The 19,175-nt window shown below is 48.2% G+C and overlaps 1 protein-coding gene across 1 annotated transcript in view; it reads right to left on the reverse strand.

The window, feature by feature from the left end:
* Nucleotides 1–19,175, reverse strand: part of SPATA17 (spermatogenesis associated 17) — a 253,310-nt gene that overhangs the window by 146,363 nt on the left and 87,772 nt on the right. The window contains exon 5 of the mRNA XM_069768487.1: nt 8,186–8,289. Within this exon, the coding sequence (XP_069624588.1) occupies nt 8,186–8,289 (104 nt within the window). The remainder of the gene's footprint in view (nt 1–8,185; nt 8,290–19,175) is intronic.

Below are 19,175 nucleotides of genomic sequence, written 5' to 3' on the forward strand. Positions count from 1 at the left end.
GCCTCGTCACAGCCTAACAACTATCTAGCCCTAGAGATAGAAAATAAAGCCTACCTTGCCTCAGAGAAATTCCCCAAAGGTAAAGGAAGCCCCCCACATATATTGACTGTGAGTAAAGATGAAAGTCACAAACGCAGAAATGAAACAGGTTTCAGCACAGGGAGGCCAGACTTACTAAATAGACAGAGGATAGGAAAGGTAACTTTGCGATCAGCACGAAAACCTACAAAAGACCACGCAGAGTGTGCAAAAACAGACCTCCGCACCGACTCACGGTGCGGAGGGACCACTCTGCATCCCAGAGCTTCCAGCTAGCAAGACAAAATCATGAAAACCAGCTGGACAAGAAAACAGAGAACAAAATAAGACAATAAGGAACTTAGCTTCTGCAGGAGAAGGCAGGTCACCAGAGAGATCCAGGAGCGAACTGAACGAATGCAAAAACATTGACAGCTGGCATGGAGTAACGATCTGAGAGGAGTTAAATAGAACAGCCAACCAAAGGATAAACTACGTCACCTGTGTAAGGAACCTCAGAAGCAGCAGCTTCACTCATAGCCATCAGAGGGAGCCCATAGACAGAACTCACCGAAGTACCATTCACGACCACAGGAGGGAGTTCGACAATAGAATTCACAACAGGTGGCATACAATGGTAGTTTCACCCCCTGACAAAGCTACACGTCAAACGCGCGTTGGGGTGCAGGGCACTGTGGTTCAAATCACTATAATGACACATGGTCTGTATTTCCTAGTTATATCTGGTTGCTATACTTCTGCTGCCTTACATGGGCTTATTTTGGTACTGCTTCATGCAGATCATTAATATCTAGCAGCACAACCACTTTATTTGCCACTCCATTGCCTGTAATTATTCTAAAATGGCTATGCACTTTTCTATTATGTATTGTATATTGGATGTACTGACTATATATATATATATATATATATATATATATATATATATATATACAGTGGGGCAAAAAAGTATTTAGTCAGTCAGCAATAGTGCAAGTTCCACCACTTAAAAAGATGAGAGGCGTCTGTAATTTACATCATAGGTAGACCTCAACTATGGGAGACAAACAGAAAAAAAAAATCCAGAAAATCACATTGTCTGTTTTTTTAACATTTTATTTGCATATTATGGTGGAAAATAAGTATTTGGTCAGAAACAATCAAGATTTCTGGCTCTCACAGACCTGTAACTTCTTCTTTAAGAGTCTCCTCTTTCCTCCACTCATTACCTGTAGTAATGGCACCTGTTTAAACTTGTTATCAGTATAAAAAGACACCTGTGTACACCCTCAAACAGTCTGACTCCAAACTCCACTATGGTGACCAAAGAGCTGTCAAAGGACACCAGAAACAAAATTGTAGCCCTGCACCAGGCTGGGAAGACTGAATCTGCAATAGCCAACCAGCTTGGAGTGAAGAAATCAACAGTGGGAGCAATAATTAAAAAATGGAAGACATACAAGACCACTGATAATCTCCCTCGATCTGGGGCTCCACGCAAAATCCCACCCCGTGGGGTCAGAATGATCACAAGAACGGTGAGCAAAAATCCCAGAACCACGCGGGGGGACCTAGTGAATGAACTGCAGAGAGCTGGGACCAATGTAACAAGGCCTACTATAAGTAACACACTACGCCACCATGGACTCAGATCCTGCAGTGCCAGACGTGTCCCACTGCTTAAGCCAGTACATGTCCGGGCCCGTCTGAAGTTTGCTAGAGAGCATTTGGATGATCCAGAGGAGTTTTGGGAGAATGTCCTATGGTCTGATGAAACCAAACTGGAACTGTTTGGTAGAAACACAACTTGTCGTGTTTGGAGGAAAAAGAATACTGAGTTGCATCCATCAAACACAATACCTACTGTAAAGCATGGTGGTGGAAACATCATGCTTTGGGGCTGTTTCTCTGCAAAGGGGCCAGGACGACTGATCCGGGTACATGAAAGAATGAATGGGGCCATGTATTGTGAGATTTTGAGTGCAAACCTCCTTCCATCAGCAAGGGCATTGAAGATGAAACGTGGCTGGGTTTTTCAACATGACAATGATCCAAAGCACACCGCCAGGGCAACGAAGGAGTGGCTTCGTAAGAAGCATTTCAAGGTCCTGGAGTGGCCTAGCCAGTCTCCAGATCTCAACCCTATAGAAAACCTTTGGAGGGAGTTGAAAGTCCGTGTTGCCAAGCGAAAAGCCAAAAACATCACTGCTCTAGAGGAGATCTGCATGGAGGAATGGGCCAACATACCAACAACAGTGTGTGGCAACCTTGTGAAGACTTACAGAAAACGTTTGACCTCTGTCATTGCCAACAAAGGATATATTACAAAGTATTGAGATGAAATTTTGTTTCTGACCAAATACTTATTTTCCACCATAATATGCAAATAAAATATTAAAAAAACAGACAATGTGATTTTCTGGATTTTTTTTTCTCTGTTTGTCTCCCATAGTTGAGGTCTACCTATGATGTAAATTACAGACGCCTCTCATCTTTTTAAGTGGTGGAACTTGCACTATTGCTGACTGACTAAATACTTTTTTGCCCCACTGTATATATATATATATATATCTATAATATAACGCTGGGAGCGTCACTCTGTCCGAAGCCTCTATAGACTGCGCAAGCGCAAGCGCCGGCGCAGTCTGGGCCTCACAGAGCGACGCTCCCAGGAGATCGCGGTATGCGTAAGCACTGAACGCATACCGCGATCTCCACCGGAGAGTCAGGGACCGCCAGGAGGGAGGGTAAGTATACTCACCTTTCCTGGTTCCAGCGCTGCTTGCGGCTCTGTCTCCCGGCTCCTCTGCTCCCGGCTCCGGAGGGCGCGGACTGCGCAGGCGCCGATTCCTGCTGCCGGAATCGGCGCCTGCGCAGTCCGCGCTTTCCGGCGCCATTTTCTTGAAGACACACTCCGGCTCCACTGCAGGTGTGTCTTCAAGAAAATGGCGCCGGAAAGCGCGGACTGCGCAGGCGCCGATTCCTGCTGCCGGAATCGGCGCCTGCGCAGTCCCTGCTTTCCGGCGCCATTTTCTTGAAGACATACCTGCAGTGGAGCCGGACGATAGGCGAGTATGGTATTTTTTTTTTTTTATATGGCAGCAGCATTCGGGGGCATACACACTGGAGCGGGGGGCATATAATACAATGGTGGCGCAGGATGGGAGCAGCACATGACAGAACGGGCGCAGGATGGCAGCAGCACATGACAGAACGGGCGCAGGATGGCCGCAGCACATGACAGAACGGGCGCAGGATGGCCGCAGCACATGACAGAACGGGCGCAGGATGGCAGCAGCACATGACAGAACGGGCGCAGGATGGCCGCAGCACATGACAGAACGGGCGCAGGATGGCAGCAGCACATGACAGAACGGGCGCAGGATGGCAGCAGCACATGACAGAACGGGCGCAGGATGGCCGCAGCACATGACAGAACGGGCGCAGGATGGCAGCAGCACATGACAGAACGGGCTCAGGATGGCCGCAGCACATGACAGAACGGCCGCAGGATGGCCGCAGCACATGACAGAACGGGCGCAGGATGGCCGCAGCACAAGACAGAACGGGCGCAGGATGGCCGCAGCACAAGACAGAACGGGCGCAGGATGGCCGCAGCACATGACAGAACGGGCGCAGGATGGCAGCAGCACATGACAGAACGGGCGCAGGATGGCAGCAGCACATGACAGAACGGGCTCAGGATGGCCGCAGCACATGACAGAACGGCCGCAGGATGGGAGCAGCACATGACAGAACGGGCTCAGGATGGCCGCAGCAAATGACAGAACGGGGCCGCAGGATGGCCGCAGCACATGACAGAACGGGCTCAGGATGGCCGCAGCACATGACAGAACGGCCGCAGGATGGTCGCAGCACATGACAGAACGGGCGCAGGATGGCCGCAGCACATGACAGAACGGGCGCAGGATGGCCGCAGCACAAGACAGAACGGGCGCAGGATGGCCGCAGCACATGACAGAACGGGCGCAGGATGGCAGCAGCACATGACAGAACGGGCGCAGGATGGCAGCAGCACATGACAGAATGGGGGCAGGATGGCCGCAGCACATGACAGAACGGGCGCAGGATGGCAGCAGCACATGACAGAACGGGCGCAGGATGGCAGCAGCACGTCAGAACGGGCGCAGGATGGCCGCAGCACATGACAGAACGGGCGCAGGATGGCAGCAGCACATGACAGAACGGGGGCAGGATGGCAGCAGCACATGTCAGAACGGGCGCAGGATGGCCGCAGCACATGACAGAACGGGCGCAGGATGGCAGCAGCACATGACAGAACGGGCGCAGGATGGCCGCAACACATGACAGAACGGGCGCAGGATGGCAGCAGCACATGTCAGAACGGGCGCAGGATGGCCGCAGCACATGACAGAACGGGCGCAGGATGGCAGCAGCACATGACAGAACGGGCGCAGGATGGCCGCAGCACATGACAGAACGGGCGCAGGATGGCAGCAGCACATGACAGAACGGGCGAAGGATGGCAGCAGCACACGACAGAACGGGCGAAGGATGGCAGTAGCACATGACAGAACGGGCGCAGGATGGCAGCAGCACATGACAGAACGGGCGCAGGATGGCAGCAGCACATGACAGAACGGGCACAGGATGGCAGCAGCACATGACAGAACGGGCGCAGGATGGGAGCAGCACATGACAGAACGGGCGCAGGATGGCAGCAGCACATGACAGAACGGGCGCAGGATGGCAGCAGCACATGACAGAACGGGCGCAGGATGGCAGCAGCAAATGACAGAACGGGGACGCAGGATGGGAGCAGCACATGACAGAACAGGCGCAGGATGGCAGCAGCACATGACAGAACGGGCGCAGGATGGCATCAGCAAATGACAGAACGGGGACGCAGGATGGGAGCAGCAAATGACAGAACGGGTGCAGGATGGGAGCAGCAAATGACAGGATGGGAGCAGCAAATGACAGAATGGAGGCGCAGGATGGGAGCAGCACATGACAGAACGGGGGCACAGGATGGGAGCAGCACATGACAGAACGGGGGCGCAGGATGGGAGCAGCACATGATAGGATGGGGGCGCAGGATGGAGCAGCACATACCAGGATGGAGACCATATACCAATATAAATGCTCGCCACCCGGGCGTAGAACGGGTTCAATAGCTAGTATATATATACACATACTAGTCATAAACTGCTTTTTAGGGGCTTGTTTGAACTGTTTTCTCTCACTGTTTGATTTTTTATAATAAAGATTATTGATGTTTAACTATTAAATTATATCTACTTATATTTGATATGTTGTAAGTGGCGGATATGAGAATTTTAGTTGATGCTAATTTTTATGATCTTTACTAAGGATCACAGGATCCTCTGGGGCGTGTCTTTAGGCTGCTCAGCATAATTATCCTGTGAGCCATGCCCTGTTGTAAAGACCAAAGAATTTTGCACAAATAAAAAGGTCCATGTCACGCTCACGCCCTGACTGGTGAGTGTGAGCCTGGGGGTTGTGGCCCCACTGTGCCACAAACCAGACTATCCTGAAAGGGGCGTGACTAGGACAACTGCCTTGGTCTTCTCTAGAGCCTCTGATGGTGAGGTCAGGCTTGTGCGGCAGGCAGCTGCCAGGTGCTACTCCAGGGTGGTGTCTGGCTGTGGCTGCTGATCCCACTTGGGAAACAGGAACACTAGGACAGGTGCGGTAAACAGACACGACTGGCAGATGAGCACGGCTGAAACTTGAACGAGTAGGCAAGCAGGCATGGCTGAGACACAGGGCAAGCAGGCATGGCTGAGACACAGGGCAAGCAGGCACGGCTGAGACACAGGGCAGGCAGGCACGGCTGAGACAGAGGGCAGGCAGGCACGGCTGAGACACAGGGCAGGCAGGCACAGCTGAGACACAGGGCAGGCACGGCAGAGACACAGGGCAGGCACGGCTGAGACACAGGGCAGGCAGGCACGGCTGAGACACAGGGCAGGCAGGCACGGCTGAGACACAGGGCAGGCAGGCACGGCTGAGACACAGGGCAGCCAGGCATAGCTGAGACACAGGGCAAGCAGGCACGGCTGAGACAGAGGGCAGGCAGGCACGGCTGAGACACAGGGCAGGCAGGCACAGCTGAGACACAGGGCAGGCACGGCAGAGACACAGGGCAGGCACGGCTGAGACACAGGGCAGGCACGGCTGAGACAGAGGGCAGGCAGGCACGGCTGAGACACAGGGCAGGCAGGCACAGCTGAGACACAGGGCAGGCACGGCAGAGACACAGGGCAGGCACGGCTGAGACACAGGGCAGGCACGGCTGAGAAACAGGACAGGCAGGCACGGCTGAGACACAGGGCAGGCAGGCAAGGCTGAGACACAGGGCAAGCAGGTACAGGTGAGAAACAGGGTAGGCAGGCACGGCTGAGAAACAGGGCAGGCAGGCACGGCTGATACACAGGGCAGGCAGGTATGGCTGAGACACAGGGAAGGCAGGTATTTCTGAGACACAGGGAAGGCAGGCACGGCTGAGACACAGGGCAGGAGTGGTGTATGGATTAGGTAGGGTCCTGGTCACACAGCATGTACAGGTACTGGTACTGATAGGAAGAAATGGAGTTTGAAGAAACAGGTTTGGACCTGTTGACACAGGAGGAGAACAGCAAAGCTGTGGATAAGAGCTGTAGAGCAGCAAGAGGTTCTGCAACAGCAGAACCAAGATGAAGCTGAACCGTAGGAATATGGAGCACAGGCAGAGCCACAAGAGTACAGAGCAGGCAGAGAGACAAGGGTACAGAGGAAGCTGAGTCGCAAGAGTACAGAGCAGGGTATTACAGCAAGGAGCGGAGCAGGGTAGAACCGCAAAGAGTGGAGCAGGGTAGAACTGCAAAGAGCGGAGCAGGGTAGAATGGAGTCGCAAAGCAAGGGCAGAGCGGAGCCGCAGAGTGCAGATCCAAGAGCAGAGCGAAGCCACAGAGTGCATATCCGAGAGCAGAGCGAAGCCACAGAGTGCAGAGCCGAGAGCAGAGCAAAGCCACAAAGTGCAGAGACAAGAGCAGAGCAAGCCACAGAGTGCAGAGCCGAGAAAAGCGCAAAGCCACAGAGTGCAGAGCTGAGTGCAGAGCAAAGTCACAGGATGCAGAGCAAGGAGCAAAGCAAGGTCGCAGAGTGCGGAGCTGAGAGGAGAGCAGAGAGGCACAGCAGGGAAAGAAGCTAGAGACAAGGAGGCAGGGAGCCAGAGGTAGGACAGAGTTCAGACAAGGTACAGGAACAAAGACACAGGGACCAGGATATTCTACCTCCTGGTTGGCGGACAGACAAGAACAAGGCAAGGCAAGGAGTGAAGCCTCCAGAGAAGGCAAAACACAGAGCAAGGCCTGGCAGCTCAGAAGCAAGACACTAACAGAGTTAACACATTGCACAGGCGGGTTCCACAGGGTGGAGCTGCCCTAAATACTAGAGGCCTCTTGGTAATTGGTCAGGGACACATTAGACAGGTGCACCCTGATTCCATAAGAACCAGAGAGTTCTGGCACCGCCCCCTATACACACAGCCAGGAAGCAAGCAGAGAGCAGGCAGAGCAAGAGACACAGAACATGGAGCCGGCAGCAGACAGAAATTACAAGACCTGGAGCAGTGAGTAAGATGTTGTGTGAAGGAGGATGGAAGGCCATGCAGTGATGCCGGCAGAGTTGTTACAGCCCATATTTCTGGAACCGTACAAGGGGTTTATAACACAAATAAAAATGGGAATTCTCAAGGGAACAGAGGGACAAAAATAAGAGAATAAAAGTACATTTTTGACCTGGTGACAGATGCTCTTTAAATCTAAAAGGCTGGCATGGCTTAATGGAGACAGTGCAGGCGAAAAAAAAGGCCAGTGCTTAGCTTGATGGGAAATTTAATCTTCCAAAGTTAACAATGTAAAATAAGGCAACTTTGCAAGTAGCCTTTTGAAAAAAAAAAAAAAGAATATCTACTACTTGTCTCCATGGTTACAGACTACAAACAAACCCTGTGTAGTCTGATCCTGCCTTCCTCCTTCCTCACCCTCTAGGTTTACTACTTTTTGCACTGCATGCACATAACAAGGTGATATGTACGGTCCACACGGTTGCATGTCTGTATCTGTAAAATGCTGAACACAGAGTCCACATTGTGACGCATGAGGATTTACTTGCTTACCTTACAAAGTTATTTTTCATGGCAACACCTTCCAGATATTTCTTCAGTGCGTAGTAATTGTGGACGTATTTCCGGATGTAATATCCTCGCCATCTTTTTTGAATCTTAGGAGACAATGAGATAGAAATTAATTTCCACAAATTTTTATTCTTTTTTTCTTGTTTTGTAGTTGAGAACACTTTCATCGTACTTCCCCAGAGGTAGTTACCTTTGTCTGACTTACTATACACTATATTATTATCAGGCATAACAATAAAACCACTGACAAATGAAGTGAAAAACAATGGTACTTGTCGGGGAGTGGATATATTAGTCGGTAAGTGAACAGTCAGTTCTTGAAGTTGATGTTTTGGAAATGGGAAAATGGAAAGATCTGAACCAAATTGGGATGATTAGACAACTGGGACTGAGCATCTCAAAAAGCAGGCCTAGTGGGGGGTTCATGGTTAGTGACTACGAAAAGCCATCCAAGCAAGGACCACCACTGATAGGTTCATGTTTCACTGATGTGTATGGATTGAGAGTTTGGTCCATATGGGCCAATCCCACAGAAGTGATAAAGTAGCCCAAATTGCTGAAAAATAATAGAGTTATGCCCAAAATATTCATTTATTTCCTACTAGATGGCAGCCCGATTCTAAAGAATCGGGAGTCTAGAATCCATATATACTTTATTTATTCAAATGTAAGAATAATACAATTAATAAATAATAGTAAGAAAGAACAAAAATAATAGGCAGTATATGGAGAAAACACCAAACAAAAGTTCAAAATTGGTGTGAAAATGTCACTGAACCACTTCACAACTAAATATATATAGTTTTGGTAAATGGTATTATCATTTTTTTGACGAAATTCGGCAGGAGCTTGAAGAGCAACGTCACTGGGCCCGCCTCCACGCAGTAGAAACTTGCTGTGAGGTAAAAATTCAAAAATCACACCAAAATGGTGGGCGGAGTGTGTCACAGTACGGCACGTTTCTGATTGGTCGCTCGCAGCAGGCGGCAACCAATCAGACACTGGACACTGTTGACTGTTGTGAATTCTGTGGCTGAATTCACTCCTGTGGTCACAAGTGGTACTGCAGCTTCTGAGCTTCCTCCCTCAGGTGTTCTGGTGAGCTCGTTAACTGCTTCATTACTTAACTCCGCCTGATGCTGCTATCCTTGCTCCTTGTCAATGTTTCAGTGTTGGATCTGAGCTTCTCCTGATTGTTCCTGTGACCTGCTGCTCTGTATAGCTAAGTGCTTTTTGCTTTTTTGTTGCTTTTTTTCTGTCCAGCTTGTCTTTTGTTTTGCTGGAAGCTCTGAGACGCAAAGGGTGTACCGCCGTGCCGTTAGTTCGGCACGGTGGGTTTTTTTTGCCCCCTTTGCGTGGTTTTGCTTTAGGGTTTTTTGTAGACTGCAAAGTTCGCTTTACTGTCCTCGCTCTGTCCTAGAATATCGGGCCCCACTTTGCTGAATCTATTTCATCCCTACGTTTTGTCTTTTCATCTTACTCACAGTCATATGTGGGGGGCTGCCTTTTCCTTTGGGGAATTTCTCTGGGGCAGGTCAGGCCTATTTTTCTATCTTCAGGCTAGCTAGTTTCTTAGGCTGTGCTGAGTTGCCTAGGTAGTTGTTAGGCGCAATCCACAGCCGCTTTTAGTTGTGTTTAGGATAGGATCAGGTGTGCAGTCTACAGAGTTTCCACGTCTCAGAGCTCGTTCTTGAATTTTTGGGTATTTGTCAGATCACTGTGTGCGCTCTGATCGCTAAGCAAACTGTGTTTCTGGATTGCCTTCATAACACCTGTCATTAGCAAACATAACAGTACAAGGAGCCCAACTAATGATTCTCAATAGAGGGAAAGAAAAAGTTCTGACATCATTTTTTTTTTTTCTGCTCTGTGTTCACTTTTTTTTTTCCCCTAGACATTTGGGTGATTCTGGACACAGGTGTGGACATGGATATTCAGGGTCTGTGCTCTTCAATGGATAATCTCGTTATAAATGTACAAAAAATTCAAGATACTATTGATCAGAAATCTATGTTAGAACCAAGAATTCCTATTCCTGATTTGTTTTTTGGAGATAGAACTAAGTTTCTAAGTTTCAAAAATAATTGTAAGCTATTTCTGGCCTTGAAACCTCATTCTTCTGGTAATCCTATTCAACAGGTTTTGATTATTATTTCTTTTTTGCGCGGCGACCCTCAAGACTGGGCATTTTCTCTTGCGCCAGGAGACCCTGCATTGAGTAGTGTCGATGCGTTTTTCCTGGCGCTCGGATTGCTGTACGATGAGCCTAATTCAGTGGATCAGGCTGAGAAAAATTTGCTGGCTTTGTGCCAGGATCAGGATGATATAGAAGTATATTGTCAGAAATTTAGGAAATGGTCAGTACTCACTCAGTGGAATGAATCTGCGCTGGCAGCTTTGTTCAGAAAGGGTCTCTCTGAGGCTCTTAAGGATGTCATGGTGGGATTTCCTATGCCTGCTGGTTTGAATGAGTCTTTGTCTTTGGCCATTCAGATCGGTCGACGCTTGCGCGAGCGTAAATTTGTGCACCATTTGGCGGTACTGCCTGAGGTTAAACCTGAGCCTATGCAGTGCGATAGGACTATGACTAGAGTTGAACGGCAGGAATACAGACGTCTGAATGGTCTGTGTTTCTACTGTGGTGATTCCACTCATGCTATTTCTGATTGTCCTAAGCGCACTAAGCGGTCCGCTAGGTCTGCCGTCATTGGTACTGTACAGTCCAAATTCCTTCTGTCCATTACCTTGATATGCTCTTTGTCGTCGTTTTCTGTCATGGCGTTTGTGGATTCGGGCGCTGCCCTGAATCTGATGGATTTGGATTATGCTAAACGTTGTGGGTTTTTCTTGGAGCCTTTGCGGTGTCCTATTCCATTGAGAGGAATTGATGCTACACCTTTGGCCAAGAATAAACCTCAATACTGGGCCCAGCTGACCATGTGCATGGCTCCTGCACATCAGGAAGTTATTCGCTTTCTGGTGTTGCATAATCTGCATGATGTGGTCGTGTTGGGGTTGCCATGGCTACAAACCCATAATCCAGTATTGGATTGGAATTCCATGTCGGTATCCAGCTGGGGTTGTCAGGGGGTACATGGTGATGTTCCATTTTTGTCGATTTCGTCATCCACCCCTTCTGAGGTCCCAGAGTTCTTGTCTGATTATCAGGATGTATTTGAAGAGCCCAAGTCCGATGCTCTACCTCCGCATAGGGATTGTGATTGTGCTATCAATTTGATTCCTGGTAGTAAATTCCCTAAAGGTCGATTATTTAATTTATCCGTGCCCGAACACGCCGCTATGCGCAGTTATGTGAAGGAATCCCTGGAGAAGGGACATATTCGCCCATCGTCATCACCACTGGGAGCAGGGTTCTTCTTTGTAGCCAAGAAGGATGGTTCGCTGAGACCGTGTATTGATTACCGCCTTCTTAATAAGATCACTGTTAAATTTCAGTATCCCTTGCCATTGTTATCTGACTTGTTTGCTCGGATTAAGGGGGCTAGTTGGTTCACTAAGATAGATCTTCGTGGTGCGTATAATCTGGTGAGAATCAGGCAAGGAGATGAATGGAAAACTGCATTCAATACGCCCGAGGGTCATTTTGAGTATCTAGTGATGCCGTTCGGACTTGCCAATGCTCCATCTGTGTTTCAGTCTTTTATGCATGACATCTTCCGTGAGTATCTGGATAAATTCCTGATTGTTTACTTGGATGACATTTTGATCTTCTCAGATGATTGGGAGTCTCATGTGAAGCAGGTCAGAATGGTTTTTCAGGTCCTGCGTGCTAACTCTTTGTTTGTGAAGGGATCAAAGTGTCTCTTCGGTGTGCAGAAAGTTTCATTTTTGGGGTTCATCTTTACCCCTTCTACTATCGAGATGGATCCAGTTAAGGTCCAAGCCATCCAGGATTGGATTCAGCCGACATCTCTGAAAAGTCTGCAAAAGTTCCTGGGCTTTGCTAATTTTTATCGTCGCTTCATCTGTAATTTTTCTAGCATTGCCAAACCATTGACCGATTTGACCAAGAAGGGTGCTGATTTGGTTAATTGGTCTTCTGCTGCTGTGGAAGCTTTTCAGGAGTTGAAGCGTCGTTTTTGTTCTGCCCCTGTGTTGTGTCAGCCAGATGTTTCTCTTCCGTTCCAGGTCGAGGTTGATGCTTCTGAGATTGGAGCAGGGGCGGTTTTGTCACAGAGAGGTTCTGATTGCTCAGTGATGAAACCATGTGCTTTCTTTTCCAGGAAGTTTTCGCCCGCTGAGCGTAATTATGATGTGGGCAATCGAGAGTTGCTGGCCATGAAGTGGGCATTCGAGGAGTGGCGTCATTGGCTTGAAGGAGCTAAGCATCGCGTGGTGGTATTGACTGATCATAAGAACTTGACTTATCTCGAGTCTGCCAAGCGCTTGAATCCTAGACAGGCCCGTTGGTCGTTATTTTTTGCCCGCTTTGACTTTGTGATTTCGTACCTTCCGGGCTCTAAAAATGTGAAGGCGGATGCTCTGTCTAGGAGTTTTGTGCCCGACTCTCCGGGTGTATCTGAGCCAGCGGGTATCCTCAAGGAAGGAGTCATTGTGTCTGCCATCTCCCCTGATTTGCGGCGGGTGCTGCAAAAATTTCAGGCGAATAAACCTGATCGTTGTCCAGCAGAGAAACTGTTCGTCCCTGATAGGTGGACTAATAAACTTATCTCTGAACTTCATTGTTCGGTGTTGGCTGGTCATCCTGGAATCTTTGGTACCAGAGAGTTAGTGGCTAGATCCTTCTGGTGGCCATCTCTGTCACGGGATGTACGTACTTTTGTGCAGTCCTGTGGGATTTGTGCTAGGGCTAAGCCCTGCTGTTCTCGTGCCAGTGGGTTGCTTTTGCCCTTGCCGGTCCCAAAGAGGCCTTGGACACATATTTCGATGGATTTCATTTCTGACCTTCCCGTTTCTCAAAAGATGTCAGTCATTTGGGTGGTCTGTGATCGCTTTTCTAAAATGGTCCATCTGGTGCCCTTGGCTAAATTGCCTTCCTCCTCTGATTTGGTACCTTTGTTCTTTCAGCATGTGGTTCGGTTGCATGGCATTCCTGAGAATATTGTTTCTGACAGAGGTTCCCAGTTTGTTTCAAGGTTTTGGCGAGCCTTTTGTGGTAGGATGGGCATTGACCTATCCTTTTCCTCGGCTTTCCATCCTCAGACTAATGGCCAGACCGAACGAACCAATCAGACCTTGGAAACATATCTGAGATGTTTTGTTTCTGCAGACCAGGATGATTGGATGTCCTTTTTGCCGTTGGCTGAGTTCGCCCTTAATAATCGGGCCAGCTCGGCTACCTTGGTTTCTCCATTTTTTTGCAATTCTGGGTTCCATCCTCGTTTCTCTTCAGGACAGGTTGAGTCTTCGGACTGTCCTGGTGTGGATTCTGTGGTGGATAGGTTGCAGCAGATCTGGACTCAGGTAGTGGACAATTTGATCTTGTCCCAGGAGAAAGCTCAACTTTTCGCTAATCGCAGACGCCGTGTGGGTCCCCGACTTCGTGTTGGGGATCTGGTTTGGTTATCTTCTCGTCATATTCCTATGAAGGTTTCCTCTCCTAAATTTAAACCTCGTTTTATTTGTCCGTATAGGATTTCTGAGGTTCTCAATCCTTTGTCTTTTCGTTTGACCCTCCCAGACTCCTTTTCCATACATAATGTATTCCATAGGTCGTTGTTGCGGAGATACGTGGCACCTATGGTTCCATCTGTTGAGCCTCCTGCCCCGGTTTTGGTGGAGGGGGAATTGGAGTATATTGTGGAGAAGATTTTGGATTCTCGTGTTTCTAGACGGAAACTCCAGTATCTGGTTAAATGGAAGGGTTATGCTCAGGAAGATAATTCCTGGGTTTTTGCCTCTGATGTTCATGCTTCCGATCTTGTTCGTGCCTTTCATGCGGCTCATCCTGGTCGGCCTGGGGGCTCTGGTGAGGGTTCGGTGACCCCTCCTCAAGGGGGGGTACTGTTGTGAATTCTGTGGCTGAATTCACTCCTGTGGTCACAAGTGGTACTGCAGCTTCTGAGCTTCCTCCCTCAGGTGTTCTGGTGAGCTCGTTAACTGCTTCATTACTTAACTCCGCCTGATGCTGCTATCCTTGCTCCTTGTCAATGTTTCAGTGTTGGATCTGAGCTTCTCCTGATTGTTCCTGTGACCTGCTGCTCTGTATAGCTAAGTGCTTTTTGCTTTTTTGTTGCTTTTTTTCTGTCCAGCTTGTCTTTTGTTTTGCTGGAAGCTCTGAGACGCAAAGGGTGTACCGCCGTGCCGTTAGTTCGGCACGGTGGGTTTTTTTTGCCCCCTTTGCGTGGTTTTGCTTTAGGGTTTTTTGTAGACTGCAAAGTTCGCTTTACTGTCCTCGCTCTGTCCTAGAATATCGGGCCCCACTTTGCTGAATCTATTTCATCCCTACGTTTTGTCTTTTCATCTTACTCACAGTCATTATATGTGGGGGGCTGCCTTTTCCTTTGGGGAATTTCTCTGGGGCAAGTCAGGCCTATTTTTCTATCTTCAGGCTAGCTAGTTTCTTAGGCTGTGCCGAGTTGCCTAGGTAGTTGTTAGGCGCAATCCACAGCCGCTTTTAGTTGTGTTTAGGATAGGATCAGGTGTGCAGTCTACAGAGTTTCCACGTCTCAGAGCTCGTTCTTGTATTTTTGGGTATTTGTCAGATCACTGTGTGCGCTCTGATCGCTAAGCACACTGTGTTTCTGGATTGCCTTCATAACACCTGTCATTAGCAAACATAACAGTTGACGTCACTTATCTCCGGACATTAGCTCCGGACATTAGCTCCGGACATTAGCTCCGGACATTATCTCCGGACATTATCTCCGCACATTAGCTCCGGACATTAGCTCCGGACATTAGCTCCGGACATTAGCTCCGGACAAAGCCACGGAAGTTGGCACAAATTGCAGGAAGTAGTATTCTAGGCAATTATATATTAGATACTTAGAATAGGGGACAACTTACTGATTGTTGAGTGGCTGATTGCTAGGACCCCGAAAACAGGACTCCGGAATTAAGAACTAAGTTCGGCAGAGTCTCATCTTGAATGGAGTGAAGGTGAACACATTTGCCCTGCGTTCCATTCATGGTCCTTGAAACTGCTGGAAAAATAGAGCACAGCTCTCAGATATTACTGGCAGTCCCAAAGACAATGAATGGAACGGAGGTCAAGAGCGGATTCTGCAGTGTCCACTTCCCGGTCTTCAGACTTGGTTCTCCGAATCGTTGGGGGTTTTGTTGTGAATTCTGTGGCTGAATTCACTCCTGTGGTCACAAGTGGTACTGCAGCTTCTGAGCTTCCTCCCTCAGGTGTTCTGGTGAGCTCGTTAACTGCTTCATTACTTAACTCCGCCTGATGCTGCTATCCTTGCTCCTTGTCAATGTTTCAGTGTTGGATCTGAGCTTCTCCTGATTGTTTCTGTGACCTGCTGCTCTGTATAGCTAAGTGCTTTTTGCTTTTTTGTTGCTTTTTTTCTGTCCAGCTTGTCTTTTGTTTTGCTGGAAGCTCTGAGACGCAAAGGGTGTACCGCCGTGCCGTTAGTTCGGCACGGTGGGTTTTTTTTGCCCCCTTTGCGTGGTTTTGCTTTAGGGTTTTTTGTAGACTGCAAAGTTCGCTTTACTGTCCTCGCTCTGTCCTAGAATATCGGGCCCCACTTTGCTGAATCTATTTCATCCCTACGTTTTGTCTTTTCATCTTACTCACAGTCATTATATGTGGGGGGCTGCCTTTTCCTTTGGGGAATTTCTCTGGGGCAAGTCAGGCCTATTTTTCTATCTTCAGGCTAGCTAGTTTTTTAGGCTGTGCCGAGTTGCCTAGGTAGTTGTTAGGCGCAATCCACAGCCGCTTTTAGTTGTGTTTAGGATAGGATCAGGTGTGCAGTCTACAGAGTTTCCACGTCTCAGAGCTCGTTCTTGTATTTTTGGGTATTTGTCAGATCACTGTGTGCGCTCTGATCGCTAAGCACACTGTGTTTCTGGATTGCCTTCATAACACCTGTCATTAGCAAACATAACAGTACAAGGAGCCCAACTAATGATTCTCAATAGAGGGAAAGAAAAAGTTCTGACATCAGTTTTTTTTTTTCTGCTCTGTGTTCACTTTTTTTTTTTTCCCCTAGACATTTGGGTGATTCTGGACACAGGTGTGGACATGGATATTCAGGGTCTGTGCTCTTCAATGGATAATCTCGTTATAAATGTACAAAAGATTCAAGATACTATTGATCAGAAATCTATGTTAGAACCAAGAATTCCTATTCCTGATTTGTTTTTTGGAGATAGAACTAAGTTTCTAAGTTTCAAAAATAATTGTAAGCTATTTCTGGCCTTGAAACCTCATTCTTCTGGTAATCCTATTCAACAGGTTTTGATTATTATTTCTTTTTTGCGCGGCGACCCTCAAGACTGGGCATTTTCTCTTGCGCCAGGAGACCCTGCATTGAGTAGTGTCGATGCGTTTTTCCTGGCGCTCGGATTGCTGTACGATGAGCCTAATTCAGTGGATCAGGCTGAGAAAAATTTGCTGGCTTTGTGCCAGGGTCAGGATGATATAGAAGTATATTGTCAGAAATTTAGGAAATGGTCAGTACTCACTCAGTGGAATGAATCTGCGCTGGCAGCTTTGTTCAGAAAGGGTCTCTCTGAGGCTCTTAAGGATGTCATGGTGGGATTTCCTATGCCTGCTGGTTTGAATGAGTCTTTGTCTTTGGCCATTCAGATCGGTCGACGCTTGCGCGAGCGTAAATCTGTGCACCATTTGGCGGTACTGCCTGAGGTTAAACCTGAGCCTATGCAGTGCGATAGGACTATGACTAGAGTTGAACGGCAGGAATACAGACGTCTGAATGGTCTGTGTTTCTACTGTGGTGATTCCACTCATGCTATTTCTGATTGTCCTAAGCGCACTAAGCGGTCCGCTAGGTCTGCCGTCATTGGTACTGTACAGTCCAAATTCCTTCTGTCCATTACCTTGATCTGCTCTTTGTCGTCGTTTTCTGTCATGGCGTTTGTGGATTCGGGCGCTGCCCTGAATCTGATGGATTTGGATTATGCTAAACGTTGTGGGTTTTTCTTGGAGCCTTTGCGGTGTCCTATTCCATTGAGAGGAATTGATGCTACACCTTTGGCCAAGAATAAACCTCAATACTGGGCCCAGCTGACCATGTGCATGGCTCCTGCACATCAGGAAGTTATTCGCTTTCTGGTGTTGCATAATCTGCATGATGTGGTCGTGTTGGGGTTGCCATGGCTACAAACCCATAATCCAGTATTGGATTGGAATTCCATGTCGGTATCCAGCTGGGGTTGTCAGGGGGTACATGGTGATGTTCCATTTTTGTCGATTTCGTCATCCACCCCTTCTGAGGTCCCAGAGTTCTTGTCTGATTATCAGGATGTATTTGAAGAGCCCAAGTCCGATGCTCTGCCTCCGCATAGGGATTGTGATTGTGCTATCAATTTGATTCCTGGTAGTAAATTCCCTAAAGGTCGATTATTTAATTTATCCGTGCCCGAACACGCCGCTATGCGCAGTTATGTGAAGGAATCCCTGGAGAAGGGACATATTCGCCCATCGTCATCACCACTGGGAGCAGGGTTCTTCTTTGTAGCCAAGAAGGATGGTTCGCTGAGACCGTGTATTGATTACCGCCTTCTTAATAAGATCACTGTTAAATTTCAGTATCCCTTGCCATTGTTATCTGACTTGTTTGCTCGGATTAAGGGGGCTAGTTGGTTCACTAAGATAGATCTTCGTGGTGCGTATAATCTGGTGAGAATCAGGCAAGGAGATGAATGGAAAACTGCATTCAATACGCCCGAGGGTCATTTTGAGTATCTAGTGATGCCGTTCGGACTTGCCAATGCTCCATCTGTGTTTCAGTCTTTTATGCATGACATCTTCCGTGAGTATCTGGATAAATTCCTGATTGTTTACTTGGATGACATTTTGATCTTCTCAGATGATTGGGAGTCTCATGTGAAGCAGGTCAGAATGGTTTTTCAGGTCCTGCGTGCTAACTCTTTGTTTGTGAAGGGATCAAAGTGTCTCTTCGGTGTGCAGAAAGTTTCATTTTTGGGGTTCATCTTTACCCCTTCTACTATCGAGATGGATCCAGTTAAGGTCCAAGCCATCCAGGATTGGATTCAGCCGACATCTCTGAAAAGTCTGCAAAAGTTCCTGGGCTTTGCTAATTTTTATCGTCGCTTCATCTGTAATTTTTCTAGCATTGCCAAACCATTGACCGATTTGACCAAGAAGGGTGCTGATTTGGTTAATTGGTCTTCTGCTGCTGTGGAAGCTTTTCAGGAGTTGAAGCGTCGTTTTTGTTCTGCCCCTGTGTTGTGTCAGCCAGATGTTTTTCTTCCGTTCCAGGTCGAGGTTGATGCTTCTGAGATTGGAGCAGGGGCGGTTTTGTCACAGAGAGGTTCTGATTGCTCAGTGATGAAACCATGTACTTTCTTTTCCAGGAAGTTTTCGCCCGCTGAGCGTAATTATGATGTGGGCAATCGAGAGTTGCTGGCCATGAAGTGGGCATTCGAGGAGTGGCGTCATTGGCTTGAAGGAGCTAAGCATCGCGTGGTGGTATTGACTGATCATAAGAACTTGACTTATCTCGAGTCTGCCAAGCGCTTGAATCCTAGACAGGCCCGTTGGTCGTTATTTTTTGCCCGCTTTGACTTTGTGATTTCGTACCTTCCGGGCTCTAAAAATGTGAAGGCGGATGCTCTGTCTAGGAGTTTTGTGCCCGACTCTCCGGGTTTATCTGAGCCAGCGGGTATCCTCAAGGAAGGAGTCATTGTGTCTGCCATCTCCCCTGATTTGCGGCGGGTGCTGCAAAAATTTCAGGCGAATAAACCTGATCGTTGTCCAGCAGAGAAACTGTTCGTCCCTGATAGGTGGACTAATAAACTTATCTCTGAACTTCATTGTTCGGTGTTGGCTGGT

Source organism: Ranitomeya imitator, chromosome 5 (genome assembly GCF_032444005.1).
Source record: "Ranitomeya imitator isolate aRanImi1 chromosome 5, aRanImi1.pri, whole genome shotgun sequence".
NCBI classification, from domain to species: domain Eukaryota; kingdom Metazoa; phylum Chordata; class Amphibia; order Anura; family Dendrobatidae; genus Ranitomeya; species Ranitomeya imitator.